The sequence below is a fragment of the Drosophila santomea genome, chromosome 3R, assembly GCF_016746245.2.
Source record: "Drosophila santomea strain STO CAGO 1482 chromosome 3R, Prin_Dsan_1.1, whole genome shotgun sequence".
NCBI lineage: Eukaryota > Metazoa > Arthropoda > Insecta > Diptera > Drosophilidae > Drosophila > Drosophila santomea.
Window position 1 is genome coordinate 27,784,349 of NC_053019.2, and position 22,995 is coordinate 27,807,343.

The window sequence follows — 22,995 nt, forward strand, 5'->3', positions numbered from 1 at the left end:
GCGTTATCCTTGCAGCATTTTTGCCATTTGCCCATTCGCCAAGTGCCCGATGTAATTTCAACCTGACACATCACACGAGGGACACGTCTCGTCTCGAGAGCTCACAAAATTGCTGTAAATGGATGCGAGTTAAAAAGCCAGCCATTTTAAATTGCCGCTGTCGACATTGGCGCCCCTTTTTGGGGCACTTTTTGGCTGTCTGTGGGGAAAAGGGGGAGGGGCCTTAAATGGGCTTCCGAGGGGTGAATTCTTGCGCACTTGATGTTTATGTGTCAAGCTGCTGCTGGTTACATTGCCTTACACTTTTCCGCTCGGCGTTTGGCGTGGTTATAAATAATGAATGCGTTGATTTCGAATCATATATTTATGCCAGTGGGCTTACACCGGCCAACAAAACACGGAAAGCAATCAGAGGGCGAACTTTAAGGCTTATATATTCATTGGATTACAACTATTTGATTAAATACATATTTTAAATATTTAAAATTAACAGCTTTCTTCAGGAATTTTTAGAGCAGTCTGTGAGGGGATATCCTTTGGAATTTCCATAGAATTTCACGCGCTTTTCCAAAGTCAAGGTCAGGGAGGGAAAAGCATCAAAATAAGTGGAAAATATGAGCGGATCATTGTTTGCCATTAATTTTGTTCGAGAGTGTTTGACAAGAGTTCGTGTAACATTCCTGGCATATGTAGGCATTTCGGGTGTGTGTGTGTGTGTGTGTGTGTGTGTTTGTTTGCCTGTTTATTTGTGTGCATAATAAAATTTGTTCACAAAACATGTGTAGAAACGAGAGGCAGAACAAAAACATTTGCTTATCTTTAGGAATTCGCATCCTTCTGGCTCCGTCATTTTCACTGCTGTTTCATTTTTGATAATGTTTTTGCATTTAAAGTTTACGTGGGCGTATGAGTGATATGATTTGCATATAAGGGCGCGCTACTCCGCGTGTGCGACGTAATAAAGCATTGAGTTTTACATAAATTGCGGGTACGGCCTGTGTCGTTTCGTCTTCTTTTCCGTTTCCTGTTGGAAAACAACACGGAATACGTTTTGCCTTCCCCATGGCCACATTTACCCATTCCCCATTCCCCATTTCCCCATCTCCCCATATCCACATTTCCGCACAGCATTTGCATATCTCGTGGCTGCGTCTTATAGTCCTTTGTTATTTTCATTTGATTATTTATGGCGCCATATGAAACATCGCCCCCGAAAAAAAAGAAACATCGATGATTCCCGCCAAAGGAATTTATGCTCCCTACATAAATGCCCGTTTTGTCAAGTCAAACATTTGTTGTTGCCCTTTTATAGCTCATTCTGTTCTTGTCGCTTGTTCTTTCGCACAATTTATTGGTTTTAAAATTATTTCTCTGGCGCGCTGTGACATCATCATAAAAAATACCATTTCACATTTATTTACGGAAATATTCCCGTTGATGTGTCGCCTTTGTCCTTGCACATTGTCCATTGTCCACTGTCCATTGTCCATTGTCCTGCCGCCCCCTTTTAGCACATTGTGGGCGGGAATCACAACTGCTAATTGTTGGCAAATTTCCAACTTGTTGGCCTCCAGTTCGAACCACGTACTTGACGTACTGGGCTTCAATCAATGTAATGGCTCACCACCAACACCAACACCATAACCAACCAGTCCAATTGAAATCGATTTGATTTTTCGCCCTGGTCACAGAAGAACCCATTTAATCCCAGTTTCAGATACAAAGGCAAGGGACATCTGATACCGATGCTGTAATCTAACGCAATCTAATCCGTCTGGGGGCAAAATGCAGCAGCTGCATTTGTGCATCGCAACAAAGTGCATCGCTGGCCCACAATTTTCCACTCAATATACTCGTACTTGTGCTCACTTGTGCTGACTTTTATGAGGCTGCCGGACGAACGTGGCTCATGCCTTTGCTCATGATCCTGCGAGTGAGTCATAAAATCTTTTTATATGGCTGCCGGATAACTTTGTCTCTTAGCTGCCACTAATTGAATTGTTTTCCAAGGGCCCAGGCGACTGCATTCAGTGCGGCATAATGCCAAAATTAAATTCCTCGCAAGCTTAAGTAGATGCACTAAACATAAAAATAAAAAACTATGTGCAATGCAGCGAAAACTTCAAATTCGCATTGACTCGTCAAACAAATTGTCAATAATAATGGCTTTTGTAAAAATTAGTGGAGCATGCTGATTATCATAAAAATTCCTGATACTTTACGATGCAAAGCCTTGAATGTCCTTTGAAAATTGCACAGTATGAGCTGTGATAATCTTCTTTATCACATTTTTCTGGCTCGGTTATCCTATTTCTGACTGAATTTTAAGATTTAATTTCTTTGGGACTTTCCTGCGCTGAAACTCTCACCTACTTGCTATCTCTTTCTCTACCTCTACGCCCGTCTCTTTCTGGGCTTGGGGCTCAGTGGACGTCTTCTGCAATGAGCGAGATAAGTGATGAGGTGTGTGTAAGTAATTAAAGAACCCTAACGCATAATGGAAGTTAAGTGTGTGTTTGGAAATGGTGTTGGTGGTTGGTGTTGGTGTTGGTGTTGGTGTTGGTGTTGGTGTGAGCGGATTATTGGGAGCGTGTGATGTGGATGTGTGAGTGTCAGGTGCTCCATCAAATCGCGAGACATGAGGAGCAGGAGTGAGTTCCGCCATTGAATTGCCCACGACAGAACCCATTCTCAGCCTTTAACCACGCGAGATTTTGTTTTATGTAAATATAATAAGCGCCTGTCTGCGTGCGCGAGTGTATGGCGTCTGGCAGAGACGGCATCAATCATACGCCATGTTGTGCTGCGTTGAATGGTGGCTAAACAGGCGGAAACGCTGAAACGCGCGCGCGCTCACTCGCTCACTCACACAAAACCACGCGAGTTGCAAAATTGAAAATTTATCGTCTAGAACACACACGCACACTAAACCGCAACATGAACAGCGGGCGCTAACAAGAAATTGTCAGCAACAAATTCAGGCGGCAACTGCACAACTGCACAACTGCACAGCAGCAACACATCGCCGCACTGCAGCAGCAACAGCAAGAGGAGCAACAACAACAGCAGCAGCAAAGCAGAGCAACATCAACCTGCCATTCCATGAACCTTCAACTAAGTTGAGCTGTTGCATGCGCTTCATCAACGTCATGCTTAGTCGCATTCGAGACATTGTAGGCATTGCATTTGCAACAGAGTGCAGCAGAGTGGAGCAGATATCGCTGGCGAGTGAAGGAGGGGGGGGTAGAAGGGATGGGGTGTCGGTTCAAGTGGGTGGCGCAGGGCACGCCCGATAAAAATTCCACACATGCAGCCACTGGGAACCCCAATCACTCCATTCGCAGTGACTTTGTTTGCTTCGGTCCGCATTTAGATGAACTCGATGAACATGGGGCAAAATATCACAAGTTGGCACTAAAAGGAGAAATAATTTAGAATTTAGGAACTGCTAACTCAAAGTGAAGCTAATCAAAAAAGAATCAATATTGTATTGAACAATTTCCTAAATAAAACATTTAAGTTTGCGGTTATCTTTTCCGCTTAAAAACCAAATGGATTTTAGTTTCAGGACCTATTTCTCTGAGTGCAACTCTGAGGTGGCTCTGTGGTAGCTGAATGACAAATTTATTTGCCCACAACTCCCAGACAAGCACGATTCCCGAATGACATTTATGAGATCTGACTAGCTGACTATCTGACTGCTCAGCAAGGGAATTCGCTTACATCCTGTGTGCAGCTTTGTGGCCCTACAACTGTGCAAGCCGAGCCAGTTAGATGGCTAATTTATGAATGCTATTGCATTTAGAATCCAATTACCTACGCCGCCGGCACCCAAGGTAGCCAAGTAACAAGAAAACACAAATTACAAGCCATAATAGGAGAAATGCCAGTGGCACACACAAAAAAGAGTCGCACAATGCATTTGCATGCGCCGTTAAGTGCGAATGGAAAAAACACAGCGGATCTGGGAAAAGCCTAGGAAAAACCCGGTTGGCAAGGAAAAGCGAGACGGAGCAGCATGTGTGTGTTTTTCTGACACTGGATAAAGATAATCAACTTCCGTCATCAGGAGAAATGCGGCATGGCGGCAACAGCTCGACAGTTTTTAATTGAGTTTACGCTTCGTGTGCTGCGTTATGAAAGTGTGTGTACTGGCGAGGGGTACACAGGCAAAAAAAGTGCATAGTTCGATGCATTTTATAGTTTTTCTTTTGGTGTTAAAAATAATATGTTTTATGCGCCAGCAAGGCAGTTATCGTATAAAGCTTGTTACAAAATGGTTAACGAATTGAACGGGAGTACCCTTTGTTTTTCTCAGTGTTCGTGTGGGAAAGCGCATTATTTGCACTCAGCTGGAAATGACTCGCTCTGCGGTTCTTGCACTTACACTTGCCGTTCTCCATGCACTCGTATGCCCTATTTGCCGAGCTTCTGCCAAGATTTTTAATTAAGTTAATGAAGTGCATCGTGCGGTTTTTGGCCACATTTAGGAACGTTGCCAGGAAGTCGCGTTCTCCGCGCTTATCAAGTCCCTTCTAATAATAAGGACATTAGTGCAAATCCGCGCCACTCAACACATTGTATCTATTTACCGCCGGCCACACGGAAAGCAATAAAGGATGCTCGGCAACGCGGCGAGTATAGAAATGTGCTGATCTTGGAAGCTGGAAGGGGGATAAAAAATGAAGCTCAGTTGCGAAGCTTCCGGTGGCTGGCGAAAGTAAACATTAAATATTTATGACGCTGCACAAAAAATGCAATCAAAAACGTGAGAAAAGTTTCTATTGCATATTTATGTGCGCACTGAGCGGAAAGCGCATCAAGGAGGAAAAAAGCTGCGAAAATATTGCACCAAATTCTGAGCTGGCTTTGTAATGCTCTTAGTTGGAATGGAAACAAGCTGATTACACTCCCAGCTGACTTTTAACATCTTTTTTTGCAAGGTATTATAAATGTGTTTCCTCTGGCTGAAACAGTTTGCTTTTTAGGAAGCAGAACCCAGAAGGAAAACAAACAAAAAGTATAACAGCGAGGAATAAATTGACTTATGCTAAAGACAACTCCATAATTTTATATATTTTAAAATAGACTGCTGTAAATAGCTGTCAATTGGACCATCTTTTACCGCATTTGCAACATATTTCAGTAAATACTATAGCTATCAATTAAATGGCCACACACAAAAGCCAACTCTTTAATAAAGTTCCCCTTTCAAACGCAGGGCACAATAGACTCGAGCTCGCTGTGAAATGTAATGAATATAAAAGTGTTGCCGACGGAGAAGGTCGGGGGTTTTTGGGAGGTGCAGAGCTTCTGAGAGCGCTGCACCAAAATGGTTTTCAATTTAGTTAATTTATGGTGCGCATTGTTGGCACTGAAGTCGCACTGGCACACAATGGGCATATTTATTGCCGTTTTATTTTCCCATTTCAATGCAATTACCCAAGCCGGCCGACTGCCGTAGCAACCGAAATGTATGCTTATAAATGGATATTTTTGAAAGTATTGTTGGCCAGCACACCAGCACACCATGAGATGGCGGAAAGTGCTGAGCCACTGAGAATATAAGCCCTGAATACATATCGTATATCTCACTGTCCATTGTGGGACCAGCTGTCCGAAAAGCGGCACTTATCCAATTTGAGGAGCCCCAATGCCCAAGGATCCTGCAGCCCGTAAATTGCAGGCCCGCCAGGTTGGAGGACATTAGAACACATGTAGGGCTGTTCCACTCCAGCTCCAGTTCCTGTTCCTGCTCCTCTTTCTGCTCCTCCAGCGCCTGTTAAGTGCAAAGTTTTAACGCTGGTTAGCAGCTGCTAATTAGCATAAAGTTGGCTCAACTTTCGCGCCACTCTGGCACACATTCACTGGGAAAAAAGCACTGGCGTTAGCAATCTGGAAAAATCTGTGGAGACACAAAATTACACGGCCTAGTTTCGCACAAAAAAACTGGTTTAAAAACTGAAACCAAACTTGGATATAAACCACCTCACTGATGTAACTTTTCAGCTACACACATTTAGACAACCTTATGAGGTATTCAGAAACCCATATATTTTTATGGTTTAGCCACTATATGTTCAAAGTGGAACCACTATATTTCCACAAAGATTTCCACGTTGCATCCCCAATTTTATGCCGTGTAACAGCGGAGCAGAGGGGCTCCATTCATTCCGCCTTTTGACAGCGTCACTTGCTTTAGTCTGCGTGACGCTGCAGCATCTCGGAGGTATCCTTCAGCTCATCCTGCTCCTGCCCCTCCACCTTCTCCTTGTTCACCCCGCTCGTCCTTGCCATTGGACCATTGCTCATTGCTCCCAGGATGGCGCCGGCTTTCGCTGCCGTCTTTTGTTTAGCTTGAAGCACGTCTCGCTCATCTCTTTGATAAATATTAGTTTAATTCTTTGCCGGAGATGGAACTTCAAGGCTGCCGTTTCAGCCTCTTTAGTGGCTCGTTTTCTTATTTTGTACAATTATTCGGTTTCTTTTTCCACACTTTATTGCCCCTGCGCATTTTTTGTGTCCTTTGTTTGGCATTTCATTTCATTTCATTTCGCCCGCCTGGCTAAGTGAAAAATGTAAATATTTTCTTTGATGGAAATCCAAGTATCGAACTTACAGAGCTGCTGGTAACTTGATCAGCTGAAAATTGATGGAAAATCGTCGGACTCGAAATGTTGAATGTTTCAACTTAAAAAAAACAAAGCAAACCAATTTCGTTCTTTGATTTACTTAAAGTTCACTTGAAATTAAGTTTTTACCAATCGAATTATTTCTGTTAGTGAGTAAACATTACTTTTCAGTACTTTCTCCGTCCAATTGATTTTCATTCAAGACTCTTCATTTATATGCCAGTTGAATTTCTTTTTCAGCACATATTCAGAGAAAAAGGTGCCAAAAAAAAGTGGTGCCAACTTAATTCGATGCCGGGTGGCTGAAATCCGACCAAATCTCTTGGCTCTAATAGGCGGCCTGCAATTTGGCCCATTCAGGAGAATGGCTTCCATTCAACGACTTTGCAATCAATGAAAGCTACTTCTTTTTGGCGTTTTGCTTCTGTCGAAAACTGGGAAAATTGGCAAGTGACAACCTCGATGCATTTCGGTTTCCGCACTCATTCCATTCATTGAGGGGAAAATGCTGCGTTTGCGATCCATTCATGAGATACTTCAACCGGCACAGACGCCATCCGCTTTTCCTCTGTGACAATCTGACAATCTGTCTGACATTTGCCAGATTTGCGAAGGCCAACAGACACGTTTCCCGCATACGATATCATCGAAGCTCCCCACTTTCCCAGTTCCCTTCATCTGAGTTATGATTAGATGACAGAGCGCTGTGACGTTTAAATTGAATTTTCGATTCTTGCATGTTTATTTCACATCTGACTTTGTCCAAACTTTTCTGCCGAGCAGTTTCTAAATATAGCCGCCGAGGCAAGCAAACAAAAAGCCAAATACAACAAATTTCCGCCGACAGTGATGTACGTTTATATCTTTGAAAGCATGGAGAGGGGGGGAATTTCCAAAGGGCACTGACGACAGGTGCAAATGTCGCTGCTGGGTCGAGCAATTTGTCGGAAAAGTTGAGCGGCTGTCAGCGGTCCGCAAACTTTAACCACTTGTCATGCTGACCGCTAAATCGCAGAGTAAGCTAAACTGAACACTAGAAACACTTTAGTTAAATTTTAATAAGGATAATAAAACTATATATTGCTACAAGGAAGATCATAGTGAAGCTTTTTAGTTGGAAATAAGTTATAGATAAAACTATCGTACGCTTGCAGCACATTCCTGGAACTAAGTATGCAACTCTTTAAAGACTGCAGTTTAATTTATATTAAACGTTATTCTGTACTATATTTTTAATGAAATAATGGCTGCTGCGTTAATAGGCTTTTCCATGGCGTTTTCCCAGAAGTCCCGCTTAATTGAGCGGCCCAAAAAGCAACATTGACTCGCCCGAGGCAGTGTACCATGAAAATGCAAACAGCAGCCGAGGAGCAACAGCTGCCACCCCATGGAGTCCTTCCAAAGCAGGACAGGACACGGCAAACGGACACTTGTTGCGGCAGGACGGAGCCAAAGGATGCGTCAGCAGAAGGCAAAAGGATGTCGGAGGAGCCGGCTGCCTGTTGCAACTGCTCCGAGCATCCGGACTCCAAGGATGCCCCAATGAGGAGCCCCAGGCGCTTGGCAAACAGTCTGGAGATGAAGGAAGGAAGGAATATGCAATTTAAACGTTTCCAAATTGATTCCGATGGCCAGCAATTCCAGCTGCAATTCCATTTGCCCACTGCTGATTGAAGTGGAAAATTGCAGAAAATATATGAAAATGATTTCTCAGGCCAGAAGTTTCGAGAAAGAAAATACATTTTGATTATGTTAATTGCCAGAGCATTGAAGTTCACTAGGCTAAGTGCAATATTTTCAGCTTCTTCAGCTGTTCGTCAAAAGATTTGAAAACTTTCCCCCATATGTTGAAAACTTCTACTGCCCAAGCCTGGCTTGATGCACTGTAAAAAAGAATGGATTTTTGTGTATGTAAAACTTTTAACTATGAATTTTAATCCGTAGCAGTTTCAAGAGTTTCAGGAGCCAAGCCAAAAGAGTTCAAAGCGTATGCGAAGCTACTGAAACGTGTGATTAGTGGGGCCCCGTTTCTCGCAGTGCACCGAACCCCTTAGCGGTATAAAAATAGCTTTTTTACTACTTTATGCAAACTTGTCACCAAGTGAACTCTTTGCCCGCGCCCCGTGCTCCTCCAAGCACAACAAGTGGCTCCTGGCTTGGCAGGGGAATTTAATTAAAAACTTTTATGCGTTCCACCAGAGCCGCAACAATAACAAAAACAGCAACAAGAACAACAACAACATCAAACAAGAGGCACAGCAACAAAAGTGCGGCTTGTCAAGGGGAGAAACAACAAAGCTTTATCTCGGCGCAGACTTTTGCGCCTATTTTCTGAGGGCTTTTCCGCACTTTTCCGCCGCTCCTCCGAAAAATGTCCTTGCAGGCCCCGCATAGCTGCAGCTAAAAAAAAAACACACAGAGTAAAAGTTTGTTGCTTTTTTAGTGGCATGTAAATTTGTAAATTCATATTTATGCGAGGCCCGAGCTGAAATAGTTTACCCAAAGAAGCTGAAATGATGCAGCAATTTGCGGAAAGTTATGCGCTGTCACTTTCAGAGGGAAAACGGAAAATGGTTTCGGGCGAAAGCGAAATTGTTGCACATTTTAAGCACATCAAACTCTGAACCATCAAATGTTAAATGTTGGCCACAAAACCTGGCTTAAAAAGCAGAAAAAAAAGGTTTAAACGATGCCAAAACTTATCATTAGCTATCAGTGCTATAATGGAATAATAAATTCTTTGCTGCATTTACTGCATAAAAATGTGTGCATTAATTTATACATTGAACTAATTTAATTATTTAAATATTTCGAATTCTTTCGATTTGCTGTTGATTTTCAAACCATTTATATCTACAGGCTGTCGTAATGGAAAAAATTCAGCAAAATCAAATTACACACGTTGGAGTTCAACTTGACAATGTATGAATAAGTTTGTATCAGGGGAATTTATGATTTATGCCAGCAGCGGAAAATTAATGTTTAATTGGCTGCCTTTAACATTCGGCGTACGGCTAAAAAACAGCAGCATAAATTTGCATAATGCAAATAAATTCCATCCTAGCATTAACTTCATAAAATCCTTACCTTTTTTTCAGGTCTGACAATTGCAATTTAACAAGCTAGGCAAGTGGCGAATAAAGAACTGGTCCTTTTGTGCTTATCCCGACCACAATCCAATTGAGTTACTACCACTTTGCATTCAAGGACCAATTAGCTGAGGTTGCCGCTCTTCGCTGCAGCGCAAGTCCTTGAGCATCTGGCCGGAATTGTCTTGACCAGAAGAAAGGCGGCTTACTGCGCTGGCAAGCGCATTTGCGGTTGAGTTTTTCCGCTAATTTTCGCCGAAGAAAAGCCAGCAATTTCCCCTTCGAACTCGCTCGACTGCTCGGAACGGAAGTGGGCGCTAATTGAGGCGCTCTTCTTCGTCGTTATAGAGAAGTTGCAAACATTGTATCTGTCTGGATGTCATTCGATAAGAAGCCCAGAGAACTACTGTCTGCCACCAATCTGCTAACATTCTGACCCATCCAATTGTATTACCACAAATTATGTCACGTATTAGCGGAGTGAAAAACTTTGGCGAGAGACGCGAACTTTTATGCCATAATTGAACTCTGCGTCGGTTAAGTTTTGGTTTCGGTTTCGCACCAGTGGAGCAAAGTTTTTAATGTCAACATATAAGCACCCGTTGTGCACTTTCCACAGGACATCGGGACATCGAGCTGGAGATGGAGACATATCCTTGCATGCGCCGGCGAATCGCCAATCAACATCATCGTCATCGTCAACGGCGACGGCGACGACGACTATAACCGCAGCCATCACAAATGCCATTAGAGCGGCAAGTGGGTTTTGGCCCGCAGCAAGGACACTGCGCCCGCTTCCGCCCACCACCCACAACCCACCACCCACTACCATCCACCAACCACCCACCAGTCAGCAGGAACAGCGAGGTCCTAGTGGCATTAGTAACCACCAAGCCCTCTCGGAAAAATACAGAACGGCAGCTCAACTAACGCATCGTAAATTGAGATTTCTATTTATTGTCGGCGAACACAGAGCACTGAGAAAAAAGGTTATTCACAAGTAAATTTAATGTTAACATACAACTAAAAGGGTTTTTTGGCTATCCAAATTATATATTAATGAATTATTTTTTGAGATTTTATAACTAGTAAGAACTATTTACAGATTTATATGTTTTCGGTTCATAGCAGCAGTTCATCAAGTGTACGCTATATGTCTGTGGGTTCAGTTCGGTTCAGCTCAGCTGGGTTAGCTGAGTTTTATGCAGTCCAGTCACCCACATCCACATCCACATCCACTTTTCCACTTTCCATTTCCCGCACTTTCCCCCAAATGTCACCAAGTTGAAGCGGTCTGCCGACTTTATGAAGTCGCTTAAGCATTTTTAATGGACTTTTAAGTTTGCTCTATTGTTTCGTTTGCACTGCCTTTATGTTGATACACTGCATACTTGTGCATACATTTTTGTGCAATGCAATACTGAATTCATTTCCGTGCAGTAATATGTGTTCCTACGATAAGTAGGTTTAAACGCACACATATTCCATTTAATGTCAACTATTTGGTTTAATTCTTCGTAGCTGTAATTTCCATAAAAATCCATTTCAGTCGAGTACATAAAGTTTTTAAATTGTTTTACCGGCTGACTCATTAGCTTTGTGAATTTACCATCAAATCGAGTTATTTATATACCTTTGGCATGCTAATATTGATGTTATATAAGTGATTTCCGCCCACTGGGCGTGCTGGAGTAAGCTGCGATAAAGTTAATACGTATTTGCATTGCAATCAGCTAAATTTCCTTAATCACAACTAAACAAACTCCACTCTGAAAAGGCTAAGGTCCTGCTCCCCTTTCTCCTTTTTTCCCTCGGGCGATGAGAGCTGGGTAAATACAATTAACCAAGGCTGCACGATTGTTTCGCTACTGAAATTCCGTACGTTCTAATAATACCTATTTGATCTACTTATTTCAATCAATGTTCTGTCAACTACTTTTCGGCTGTTTTCCCTTCGCGTCCTGCGCGGCTAAACAAACTGTCAATCATAGGGAAAATCCCCCGGGGGAAAATGGGGAAATGTCCTGGAGGCGCTGGCTTTATTATGGAAATTAAATTGATATTTAAGTGACACATTGTGGCGGCGGAGAGGGGGTGAGTAGGATAAATTTCGGCTGACGGCAAATTGTTGGCCCATACGCCCATTGTCAAGGCGAAATTAAATTTTTATGGGCTTAAACTGGGCTCAGTTGTTGTGCTTTTGTGGGCGTTTCGCCCCAAAAATATGCCTCGCCATCTAATGAAGCAGCTGGCAGCTGAGTGTGTGTATGCTGTGTGTGTGTGGTGTGTGTGTGTGTGTGTGTGTGGTGTGTGTGGTGTGTTTGTGTGTGGTCAGCTTATGGTTTTTTGGCCTGGCATTTTGGTATTTTGACCTTTCGGCTGTAGGGTTTAATTAATATGCAAATGCAAATGGACAAAGAGCAGGCAAGGAGTTGGCCAAACGGGGCCAGCAATTTAAATTTAGTTCTCCCATCTTTAATGAACTCCCAAGCGCCGGAAAGTTGTGTTGCTGAAATATTTATTGGACCGCAACTTGGTCCACATGCTGGCATTACCAACTTTTCGGGTCCTCGGGCTGCCTGCAAAGCAATTCTGCTGGTCCCACTCCATATTCATGGGTCGCCACTTGCTGGATTTGCTGGACGCCATTTGCAATTCGTATGCAGTGCATTTCCGGTTTTCGGAAATGCATTTCCGTTTCCGCCGCCCGCATTGCTTTGCAGCTCCGCAGCGCAGCAACCTTGCAGCCCTTCAACTGTAGAGCTTTCGCCACAGTTTGCTGCACATCAATTTGATATTTGACAGATGCGCTCAAAACTAATGCACTTACTGGCCATTCAACCAATTTGGTTACACGATTTTGATGCAATTTAGTGCATTGCACGCCCCACTGCCCCACCGTCCCATCGCCCGACCACTTGTGAAATTGATTTGATTTTTATTAGCATTTTATGCGATTTGCCCAAGTGTCCATGGAGCGCGCTGCCCGGGGAATTAAATTAAACACGTTCTGCTCGGTGAGCCAGTGGAAAGTGCTCACCATACTCCATACACCATACACCAAACATACACACACACCGACTTTGTGTGGCCAGTGGAACAGTGAAGCAGGTGGACCAGCCATTTCTCATTGTTTGCCCGCAGCCGGTTTTCCTCGCTTTTCCTTTTTCCTGTGGCCACGCCCCCATGCCCCCATGCACACACAAAAACACACGCAGGCGACCATTACACTGAAAAATGCGCAGTAATCGGGCATGCATATATGTACATAGAAACACCAAAATGGGGCTTAACTTTTTAAGCAAATTTAATAAGTTTTCCATGTGCACACAACATGAAGTAAATTCCTGATCAAATCAATTCAGTGTTGAAAATGGGTAAAGTATTCTTCGGAAATTTTCCCGGTATATACACCACAATAAAGAGTTAAAACACGGCTGATTCGCAGTTGAATGCGTGTTTGCCATATCGAATTTCACACTTTTCCCCGCTCCCTTTTCCACCCGCAGTGCTTTCTTTGGGCGGGAAAAGAGGGAAAAGCGTGAAAAGGCACAATGGAAACAGGAAAATTCGGTGGCAACAAAAAGAGGCAATCAATGAAACGCTTTTGCTGTTGCACCCGTCACCTGCGAATGCAACTGCAACTGCAACTGCAACTGCAAATCCATCTGCATCTGGCTGGAATTGTGTGTTGGATTTTGCCATCTCGTTCTTAATGTGTTTTCCCGCTTTTTGCCAGCCGCACATCATATTTCACATCAGAAGTTGCGCTGCGTAATGACAGGTATGTAATGATATTGCAAAGAAATGAAATTAATAAGAAAACTTTAATTATACATGACAACTTCATAAGCAAAAGCACACAATGGGAACATGAAGTGGTTCAGTGGTAATTGAAATGGTGGCACTAGTTTCCAATTCAAGGACTCTTAATTGGACGCAATTATGGCTTGACCTGACTGCCTTGTCAGATCCCAGTTCACAACCTCCTGTCGTCCAGTTCCGCTGACCGCAGTGGGAGGTCCTTGCTGCCAGGACCAGCTTTTCGGCCAGGATGTGCCAGATCAGCGGGAGCTGGGGGGCAGCAGGAAGCCCTCTTTAGGAGCATGTGAGCCGGGCAAGTTTTGAGCACATAATAAATATTTATTAGGCGCGCTGCTGCTGGCCAAAATTTAATTTGTTTTCATTAAGCCAGACAAAGCGCTTAGGACAGCTGCCAACGTACAGTTCAGCTTGCTCAAGTGCGATTTGCTTGGACTCGTAAAAATAAAGAGGCAATTGGCTGGAAACTTTAACAACTTTAGAGAATTTAATGGCAGTTATGTGTCTATTTTTATAGATAGAAAACGCGAATTTAACAGCTCAGCTTAAAGGCAGTCTGCATTTGCATTTATATTTGCGGAATGCTTCAGCGAATGTGTGCTTTTAATGTGGCATTTAGTGGTAACGACGTACTAAAATGATTGAAATGCTATTTAGTATGGCATAAGCGGCAAGTGGTTCCGGTTAGGCAGGCTTGACTGTGTAACTGCTCCAAGGAGTTTGCTGCTGCAAAAATATGCTTGAAATTAAAAAGGGTATTCTCGCCGGGGTCCTCAATGTCAGCGTCGTCGCCTTGACGTGGCCAAAAACATTTCGCTGGCTTAATTGCGCGCAAGCCAAGCAGATAAAAAAGCGAAATGAAAAAGTTTGCGACCCACCAAAAAAAACCAAAAAAAAAACAAAAAATAAAGGGGAAAAAAAGACGGAAAAACGCGAAAATGCGAAACAAAAGCGCTCAAAGCGAGGAGAAAAGCGCGTTCGACGCTGAAATCGGTGGGGAGTGGGCTTTCATTTTTGGGCGGTGGCGAAGTAACATAACAAAACAAAATTAAAGTAAATATGCGCCCGGATCCACAGACAAAGTAGAAAGGCAAACAAAGCCGAGATCCTGACAAGGGGTCGAGCGACAGGAGACAGCAGAGACAGCAGAAACAGGAGCAACTGGAGGGACAAGGACGACAGTAAACAAAATCACAATTAACTGAGAATGACGAAAAATAACAGCGCCAAAGGAGCAGCGAGCATGTGACAATGGGGCAGCTTTAAAGTGGTAAAAAAAAAAACACACAAGAAAAGGGGGAAGCTCAAGGACGAAGGACCGACCTGTCATAAAGCATTTTAATTGCGCACCCACATCGCCTGAACTTGATTGGAAGTGCTGAAGTCTATTCAAATTGGACCCAAGGACAAAATGGAATGTTTAATGATTGGAAAAGGGTTTTCGGGCTCTGGTGCGCAGATTAGAGTGACAATGACATGGCAGCGGAGCTCCAATAAATGTCTGCTTAGCAATGAGCTTCTTATTATCCTTGGTGTAAGCGATAGAATCTCTATACTTACTATTCAAAGCTGGGCAGGCTAAATAATTAAAACAGCAATTTTAAAAACTTAAATTTTCTTGCGAGAAACTTATTTAGCTCAGCATGAACGTCTTAAAATTTGACAAATTAAAATCCCCTCTGTTTGTTCGTCCTAAATATTGTATTCGCGGTGGCATCGGCGCACTGCATCTTTGAACTCCTTGCACACACTGAGATCGTCGTTTTCCTCGGTGCACTTGAGGAACTGCCTCATTTCCTTGGCGCAAGGACCTTCCTCCACCAAATCACTGTGATGCGGCTGCTGGCCACGTCGTCTGAACAACCCGGTTATTCCGGATCCGATGGCATGGCCCACGGCTGATCCCGCTGCCACGCCCACGGCATGGGCGGCCGCATCCTTGAAGACCATTTCGGTACTCTTGGCGGTGAACAGCACCGGCGACGAATAGTTGGTGCAACTTGGTCTGACCGAAGCACTTCTCTGTCTGCGCGGCATATTTCCCCTTCTTTTCTGCGCTTCAAATTTATGTATATTTCAAGATGAGCTAAATCGGGTTTACTTCCAAACGGTAGAGTAGAATTTCGAATGACACATATGGCGTTTTGATGGCTAACTCATAGACACCTGGCCTGCTCTGGGTATCCTTTTTAGCAGCTTTGACAGCTAATTTATATTGCATTCCCTGCCAGCTAATTGCTAAGTGCATGCGAGAGCGCCACCTGGCGGCCAGTGGCCAGCACCCTGCAGCGAGGACGAAAAAAGGGATTATAATTTGTTTTCCCTTCTCACTTCTCACTTTTTGCGTTTGCTTTTCCCATTTCCCATTTCCCGCACTAATTACAAACACATAATGAATTTGTCGGCAAACGCGAGAGGTATAAAAGCAATACAAATACACAACTCCAGCTGGCTTCCCTTTTAAAATTCCACCAAGGAGGGGGGCTTAGCTGGTGGGGATATGTGGCCCTCGAAATACACTGAAAAAAATTGAAGCTTTAAAAAAACAATGTCACCCGAATAATATGGAAACTAGCGATGAGATGCAGCAAACTAACACCGACTAATCTGTGCTGATTTATTCTTTTTTGGTCTAAACAAATTTAACAAGTTTAGTTTTTCTGTTGTCTTTACTTTTTCCGCACTGCTCGCAACCTTTTGAATTAAACAAGCGAAGGGCCTTGATGAACATCCCAGAAAACATTAACAAAATGGATTTCGGATTTAGGTGGCTGGTGGAACCGCATAGCAAATTGCTTTACCCGAAGAGTATTTCGAATGGCAAGAGCTTTCGACAAAGTCAAAACTCTTCGCTTTTAGCGAGTGCAACGGAAATTCTTTAATTGGCTGCCAGCATGCTAGAGTTGTGACTATTTTGGCTTTTTGGGGGTGTAGTGGCGAAAACACAGCGGCAATTAGCCGAACTGCCAAAAGTTTGGGCCTAATTCGAATTACGCAGTGCCCCATATGCTGAATTTTGGCAGCGAGTTCATGGGGCAAACGGAATATTTCATTAAATTATTGCCAACCGCAGAAAACCGAAAACAGACCCGCTGCAAATGCCGCCTGATTGATGCTGTATTTAATGCTGCAGGGTGGCAAATTCCCCCTTTATGGCAGAGTTCGTGTTCATCAGCACTACACAATTTCCACTCACTCTGTTATGAATATTTAAGCAAATTATATTTGCTCGCTGAAAATTGTGTGCCGCCGCCATGTGAATAAATGTGACAGCAGCTGCTGCCACTTTCAGCATTCAGCTTTCAGTTTGCAAAAAAAGTGGCGAAGGAGTCTAGGCAATGCTTATTTCATGTTGTTTATTGTTTTGGCTACAACTTAATCGGCCCTACTTTCTACTCTTTCGGTTCGGTACCAGCCACTGTTTATATATCAATCAACATCAATAATGTTTCGCAAGCAAGATGGATGGCCTGCAGCTCGGGGATGAGTTGGATGGATCTGCGTTCTGGTTGATGGCTGCCCGCATAATGCCAATTAATTTCCTTCTCCTTCCGAAGACGCTTTCTGCCCCGCTGAAGGGGTCCTTGTAAAAAATTGAAGGCAATTGCTCAAATTGTTAATCGAAATTGAAAAATGGCACCAATCCGAGGCACAAAAAGCAACGAGGAATATCATAATTTAGTTGGGAATAACAATATGTGTATTTTCCGTTTTCCGAAGACATTTTGGCCTCTAATTTCACAAACTCGACCTCCAAAGTCGGGGAATGCATTTTTTTTTCATTTCTTGACTTCAGCAATCATAATTTTAAAATTTTAGAAAAAAATTTTTTTTCAAAATTTTGACTTTTTTGTAAGGGGTACCATCATCATTTTTTGCAAAAATCGAAAAAAATTCAAATTTTTCAGAATCGATTGGCGATTGTTTAGAACGTTTCTACGGGTGTAAAAAAGTTTGCATTTTTGAATTTGCACCGTAATATGCTGTATTTTTCGAAAAATGTCTATTTTCAGGTAGCCATATATCGCTATATCAATATATATGTGCTAGAATAACTCTGTGATTAGCTTCTCTGATCCGGATCACCTTTGCATTGAGTCTCAGACGTTGTAGCGCCGCCGACACTGCTGCATTGCCTCGTTGAACTCCCTGCAAGCGGAGAGATCCCCACTGTTGTCCTCGGTGCACTTGAGGAACTGCCTCAGCTCGAAGGCGCAGGGTCCATCCTCCACCAGTTGAGATCGAGCTGCCGATGGCGCAGCCTCCTGCTGAGGCTGCTCCTTTGCCGGGGCTGCGGCCTGACCACGCCCCTGGAACATTCCGGTGAGTCCTGCGCCCACAGCGTGACCCACAGCCGATCCTGCTGCCACGCCAGCAGCGGTGGTGGCCATGTCCTTGAACCTTTCACCTGCCGTGGGACCCTTTGCCTCTGTGGAGGGCGCTGCCGAGGCAGCAGGAGCTGCAGCTGGCAGGGATTCCTTCTTGGGCTGCTGCACTGCCGGCAGATCCTTGCTGCTGCCACGTGGCGTCTTGGTGGCGAAGACATGGCTGCTCCGACTGCTTTGGCGGCGCATCGATCCTGTGGATCGCGGACTTTCCGAGCGTTGACGGGGCATATCCTTTCGAAAATGAGCAGACGAATGTGGGGGCTGACTTGCTCTCGCCTGGAAAGCTGAATTTAGAATGAATTGGCACGACTTTTGACCTTTCCAGACTCGACTTCCACAGCCAACTGAACTGTTTAGTTTCCCCAACGGAGCACTTGAACTCTGCCCGCTAATTTTCACTACACGGCAGTCGCGGAAGCTAATTTCATAGTGCACGACATAAAGATGCATATTACATTAACTCTTGTTTAAAGATTTCTCTGGGGTGATAAAAAAAAGCACTTACTAAACTGTTCTGTCGATTCACTCCTCCACTTCTTAGCTATCAGATATTAGATGTTTAGATACTAGCATTATGTTATATACAAGAAATTTACTTAAGGTCTCTATTCTAAAGTGCCACTTGAAATACACATTGGAAGCGTGTTCTCATAGGCCTCTTAGTCGGCCACATGCTCTTTCATTACGTTTGACAGCAGCTATATTATAGTTGTGGCGCAAACTTATTGCACACTTGCGAATCGAGATGAATTGGGCATTCACGACGATTCTGTGGGCTGTTTCCCTGTTTCCCTGCTACCCACACATTCCATTTGCTGTTTGCTGATATGCGACAGCCCAAACTGGCACGCTTTCAATTTGGAATTTGGAATTTGGAACTGCACTTGAGTGTCTGGAGGGGCGTGAGTTTGCATAGCTGCGCTGATTGCACTTTGTGTAAATTAGGCGACGCCGGCCACAGTGCGTATGATTAATATGGGGGTTGGATGTGGGGAAGCGGCTCATTTCTGGCCCTCATTTGCATTTCTGGCCACTGAGCGGCTCGGTGGCTAATTCTCGGCTCGCAAGTGGCTCTCAAGTGCTACCCATTACAACCACCTCCGATATCCGACTTTGTACGACTCGTACGCCTCAATTACCTGCGCCGTTTTCCTCAAAACTGCCTCACTAACACAGTTAAAGTCGCCACCTGCCCAACAACTCGACTATTCATAACTGCAAGGAGAATCAGGGAATCGAGAAGCGAAAATCTAGAAGCGAGAATGTTGAATGTAGAATGTTGAATGGCGAATGGCCAACATTTCAAATGCGGTAAATTACAGTTAACGATTTTGTAGCCCAGCAATTTGCTTTATCTTCAGATGTCTATCTACGGTTTGTAAATGTACTTCCACGTAGCTGCCCCGAACACCGTTCGCTTTGCATGTCGGCCGATGGATTCTAGTAGTACAACACAGTACAACACAAAGCCACTTGCCCTGGTCATTGGCCAGAACTAAAGCCAGACCCATAGTGGCCAGCTCCCTACACTGAGCAAAAGATTAATAATAGATTAAATCCAGATATATCAAAAATGCAGTTCTGTTCAACAAAGACTCTATTCCACTTTAGTTTTCCAGCAGCTCATATCGTTTAGGTGCTAACTCAAGATTTACCTTTAGACACCCCGGTAAATGCTTTTCTTGCAGTGTATGTTTGCGGTTAACAAATGTAGAAACACCGCCATAAAGGTGTTGAAATAACTGCTGCACCGCTGAACTCGGCACCTTTGTTTGGCTTTCGTTGGCGGCGTTCTTGGCCGATTGTTACGGCGTTTTATGGTTATTGTGTTGGGGGCGCAATGCAAATTGCCGCCACATAATTATGTCGCAGTTGGGGGGAAATTTATTTAGTATATATGTATTCGAAATACGAATAGGCCAGATGGACGTTGCTGCCAACAATGGGGAAATCGGTGCGACTTTGGGGCTTCGGGCTACGGGCTTGAAAGTTTCGCAATTGAACGGAAAGTTGCGGCTTTACACACCTGGACAAGTCCAACTTTTCCTTGTCTAATTAGCAAGCGCCAGTAGCAGTTCCAGCAAACTAATTTATATAAAAACTCGCTTTGGCTTTGGCACTGGCCTGGCAATCAAATAATAGAATGAGAACTTTTAATTTGCCAACGCCCTGACAACTCACGCAATGGAAGCACGGAAAATTCCGGGCGAAAACCGAGCGTTGAGTGCGAAACAAAAAACAAAAGTTACTCCGACTTTTACCTCAGTTAAATCAGTTACTAATTGCATCGTCCTTGGCTGCCGATTAGAAAGCAATTTCAATCTACCAACGTTGTCACATTCAGTTCGAAGTTGCGAATGGGTGTCTTTTTTACTTACAGTTCACGAACAGGAGAGACGACTATATCCTTAATTAAAACCAAACTATCTGGCCTTAAGCTCGTCTCCATTATTTGGAAATCCAAACTCCAATTTCAAATAGATCCGATTTAGCAACATATCAAATAAATAAATTGAATACAGCTCAGCAGAAATTAAAGACAAATCGTTGGTAGCTCCCAACACTTCTGCGCTGAGTTGTGAACAGGGTGCAGTATCTTGATTTTCCCCCCACGAAGGCTCTTTTTCCAGGGAACTACTCCATTTCGCTTTCATCGAGTGTCAGGTTGCAGTTCCTGCACTGCCTGCTCCTTGACTAATGATCGCGTGCCAATGCAATGGCAATCTGCCATTACAATACTGCAACCTCACGCACGCATTTCCCTGGGGACAGGCAAACAAATGAATTTAGATTTCGTGGGGCTCTCGCTGGCTGGCGCTTTTTTGTACATTTTGTAAATTTTGTAAATTTTGCAGCCATTTTTTAAGCTTAACGAACGGGGTCGTTGATTGTACTACATTAGCCACATTTCAGGAGCCCAAAAATTAAGCTGGATATTAATGATTGCACTCAGAAGAGAGGGAGAAGGCTTCATTGTGTGGGCTGCGCAACTTGATAATGTGCAGATTAAAATTTTCGCGGCTCTTTCAGTTGAGTTTTCCACTTTTCTGCTTTATGAAGTGAGCGGCGCGAAAAGTTTCGCTGCTTAAGCAGCCGCAAAAAGAAGTTTTTAATGAAAATAAATCATGCGCACACTTGACTGCTTCGAAGGACTTTCAGGAGCAGTAGCAGCAGCAGCAGCAGGACTTATCGCCCGGGAATAAGCCAAGTGGGGCCAAGTCCCCGAATGCGAAGTTGCCACGCAAGGCGGCTCCAACGAATTTATGGACTTGATCCAGTTGACATTCGATATAAATCAGGGAGCTGCAATTAGATGGCGGCTAAATTGGGCCGAATCACGAGAGACAGTTGGCTAGTTCTAGGCCAACTTTGGCAGACTACGAGTATTAGTGAAAAACAGACCCCTGAAGGCCTTTGGAAGATAAATCCGCGCACATGCAGTTGGCCACTGGCCACTGGCCACAGGTGTTTATTTAATTAATTTACATAAATCAGCTGGGTGCAACACGCACTCACACACATGTCTAACTGCCCTTGCATTTAATAAGTAATTAAGTTGAAATAAGCTTATTGGCGCAGCAGCAAGGCCGGGCCCAAAAACTGTTTACACTAATTAAATGACAGAGCTGCAGAGAAAATAAATAGAATTAGCCCATATTTGCGTTGCGGTGCGCATACGTGGCGTATACGCAATGTTGTCGATGAACCAGCGCGGATTATTGGCATTAAGTAAGCCAGCCAGATAATTATGCAAATGCGAGTTTCAGCCTCAGTTTCAGCTTCAGCAGCTTTCGAGGTTTGGAGCTCCGCCCTTGAAAGGCCTGCAATTTTGGCCAACACCCCAACTAATTGCCAAACGTCGGCAACAAATTCCTCACTCGATTGTCTGCAGAAAACAAATTGCGCAAGGCAAATAAATAATGCATGGTTAGAGCGACGGGCGACGGGGAATCGAGGGAACATGCAAATAATGGCGGGCTCTTTCTACCTGCAAATCACTTTGAGTTATTGTATTTAGCCTTCAACATTTCCCGGCAAAGTAGAATAAATATTTTAAAGCCTCGCACCGTCTCCACGTCTCACCTGCAAAAGGTGTCCAACAGCCACGCACTTTGGGCGATGATTGATATGGCTTTTTTTGTGTGAGGTGAGGGAAGGGGGGAGGGGAGAAATGGGGGACAATTCCCCTTTTCAAACACAGAAAACGTCGAGTGTCAAAGTTTTTGTGCGCGCTTAGCGCATTTGATGAATTGTTAAAAGAAAATCGCGCGTATGTGTAAACATTCTGGTCTAGAAATGCGAGGGGCTGGAATCGTAAGCATGTGTGTGTGGAACTCAACTGTAGTACCAGCTAACAGCTATGAGTATGGGGCCCAAAGTCTGAAAAAGTCTGAAAAAGTGTGAAAAAGTCTGACGAAGCTTCTGAAGCCGCCGACGAGCGAATGGCGGAAGCCCAAACAGCTGCTGATGATGATGGCGGTTGCTGTCGGCAAACAGCAAGAAATGAGTGGGAAATGCTATGGGAAAGCTGACTGGTTAATACCCTTCGTCCCTTGGCATCGAAGATAACCGCAAATGTCAACCGAATATTATAGCGCGATTTCGCTGACTTTTGAGCCCAGCGAGTGTTGGGTATTTGAATGTGGCTAATTGAGTTACTATACTACACTCTCCCATTCATCAGGCAAGCACTTTAAATAATTAAATGGCCAATTGCCAGCACGCGACTGCACAAAGGTCTTTCATTACTTTTAATAATTCAGTAGTTTAGCAGCTTTAGTCAACTGCAAGTGGAATCAAGTAGATTAAACGACCAAGTGGAAATTGACGTGAGATTTACCCAATGAATAGGAAAATATACTAATACTAATATGCACGCCATAGGAGCTAAATTTAAAGCCATGATAATTGTTTATGTAAACAGAGCAACTGACAAATCTCCTGATTTAAATAAATAGAGCAGGTGAATCATTGCCACAGTTCTTGTGAGTTTCACCTGGGCAAATCCCAAGGCAGCTTTTGTAATAATTCCTATGCTAATGCAGCTAAAATTAGCATGAAATT

The 22,995-nt window shown here is 43.7% G+C and overlaps 3 protein-coding genes across 3 annotated transcripts in view; all 3 read right to left on the reverse strand.

The window, feature by feature from the left end:
• LOC120452771 (5-hydroxytryptamine receptor 1) overlaps positions 1 to 22,995 on the reverse strand; it is a 50,583-nt gene that overhangs the window by 7,234 nt on the left and 20,354 nt on the right. The gene's annotated exons all lie outside the window — the stretch shown is intronic.
• LOC120452773 (coiled-coil-helix-coiled-coil-helix domain-containing protein 10, mitochondrial) lies at positions 15,142 to 15,692 on the reverse strand. Its single transcript, XM_039637162.2, has one exon. It carries the CDS (start codon positions 15,578 to 15,580, stop codon positions 15,236 to 15,238), a length of 345 nt encoding a protein of 114 aa, XP_039493096.1. The 5' UTR covers positions 15,581 to 15,692; the 3' UTR covers positions 15,142 to 15,235.
• LOC120452772 (coiled-coil-helix-coiled-coil-helix domain-containing protein 10, mitochondrial) lies at positions 16,885 to 18,245 on the reverse strand. Its single transcript, XM_039637161.2, has one exon. It carries the CDS (start codon positions 18,157 to 18,159, stop codon positions 17,644 to 17,646), a length of 516 nt encoding a protein of 171 aa, XP_039493095.1. The 5' UTR covers positions 18,160 to 18,245; the 3' UTR covers positions 16,885 to 17,643.

Coding starts and splice junctions, on each gene's coding strand:
- LOC120452772 (XM_039637161.2), bottom strand. CDS start 18,159: ATGCCCCGTCAACGCTCGGAAAGTCCGCGATCCACAGGATCGATGCGC.
- LOC120452773 (XM_039637162.2), bottom strand. CDS start 15,580: ATGCCGCGCAGACAGAGAAGTGCTTCGGTCAGACCAAGTTGCACCAAC.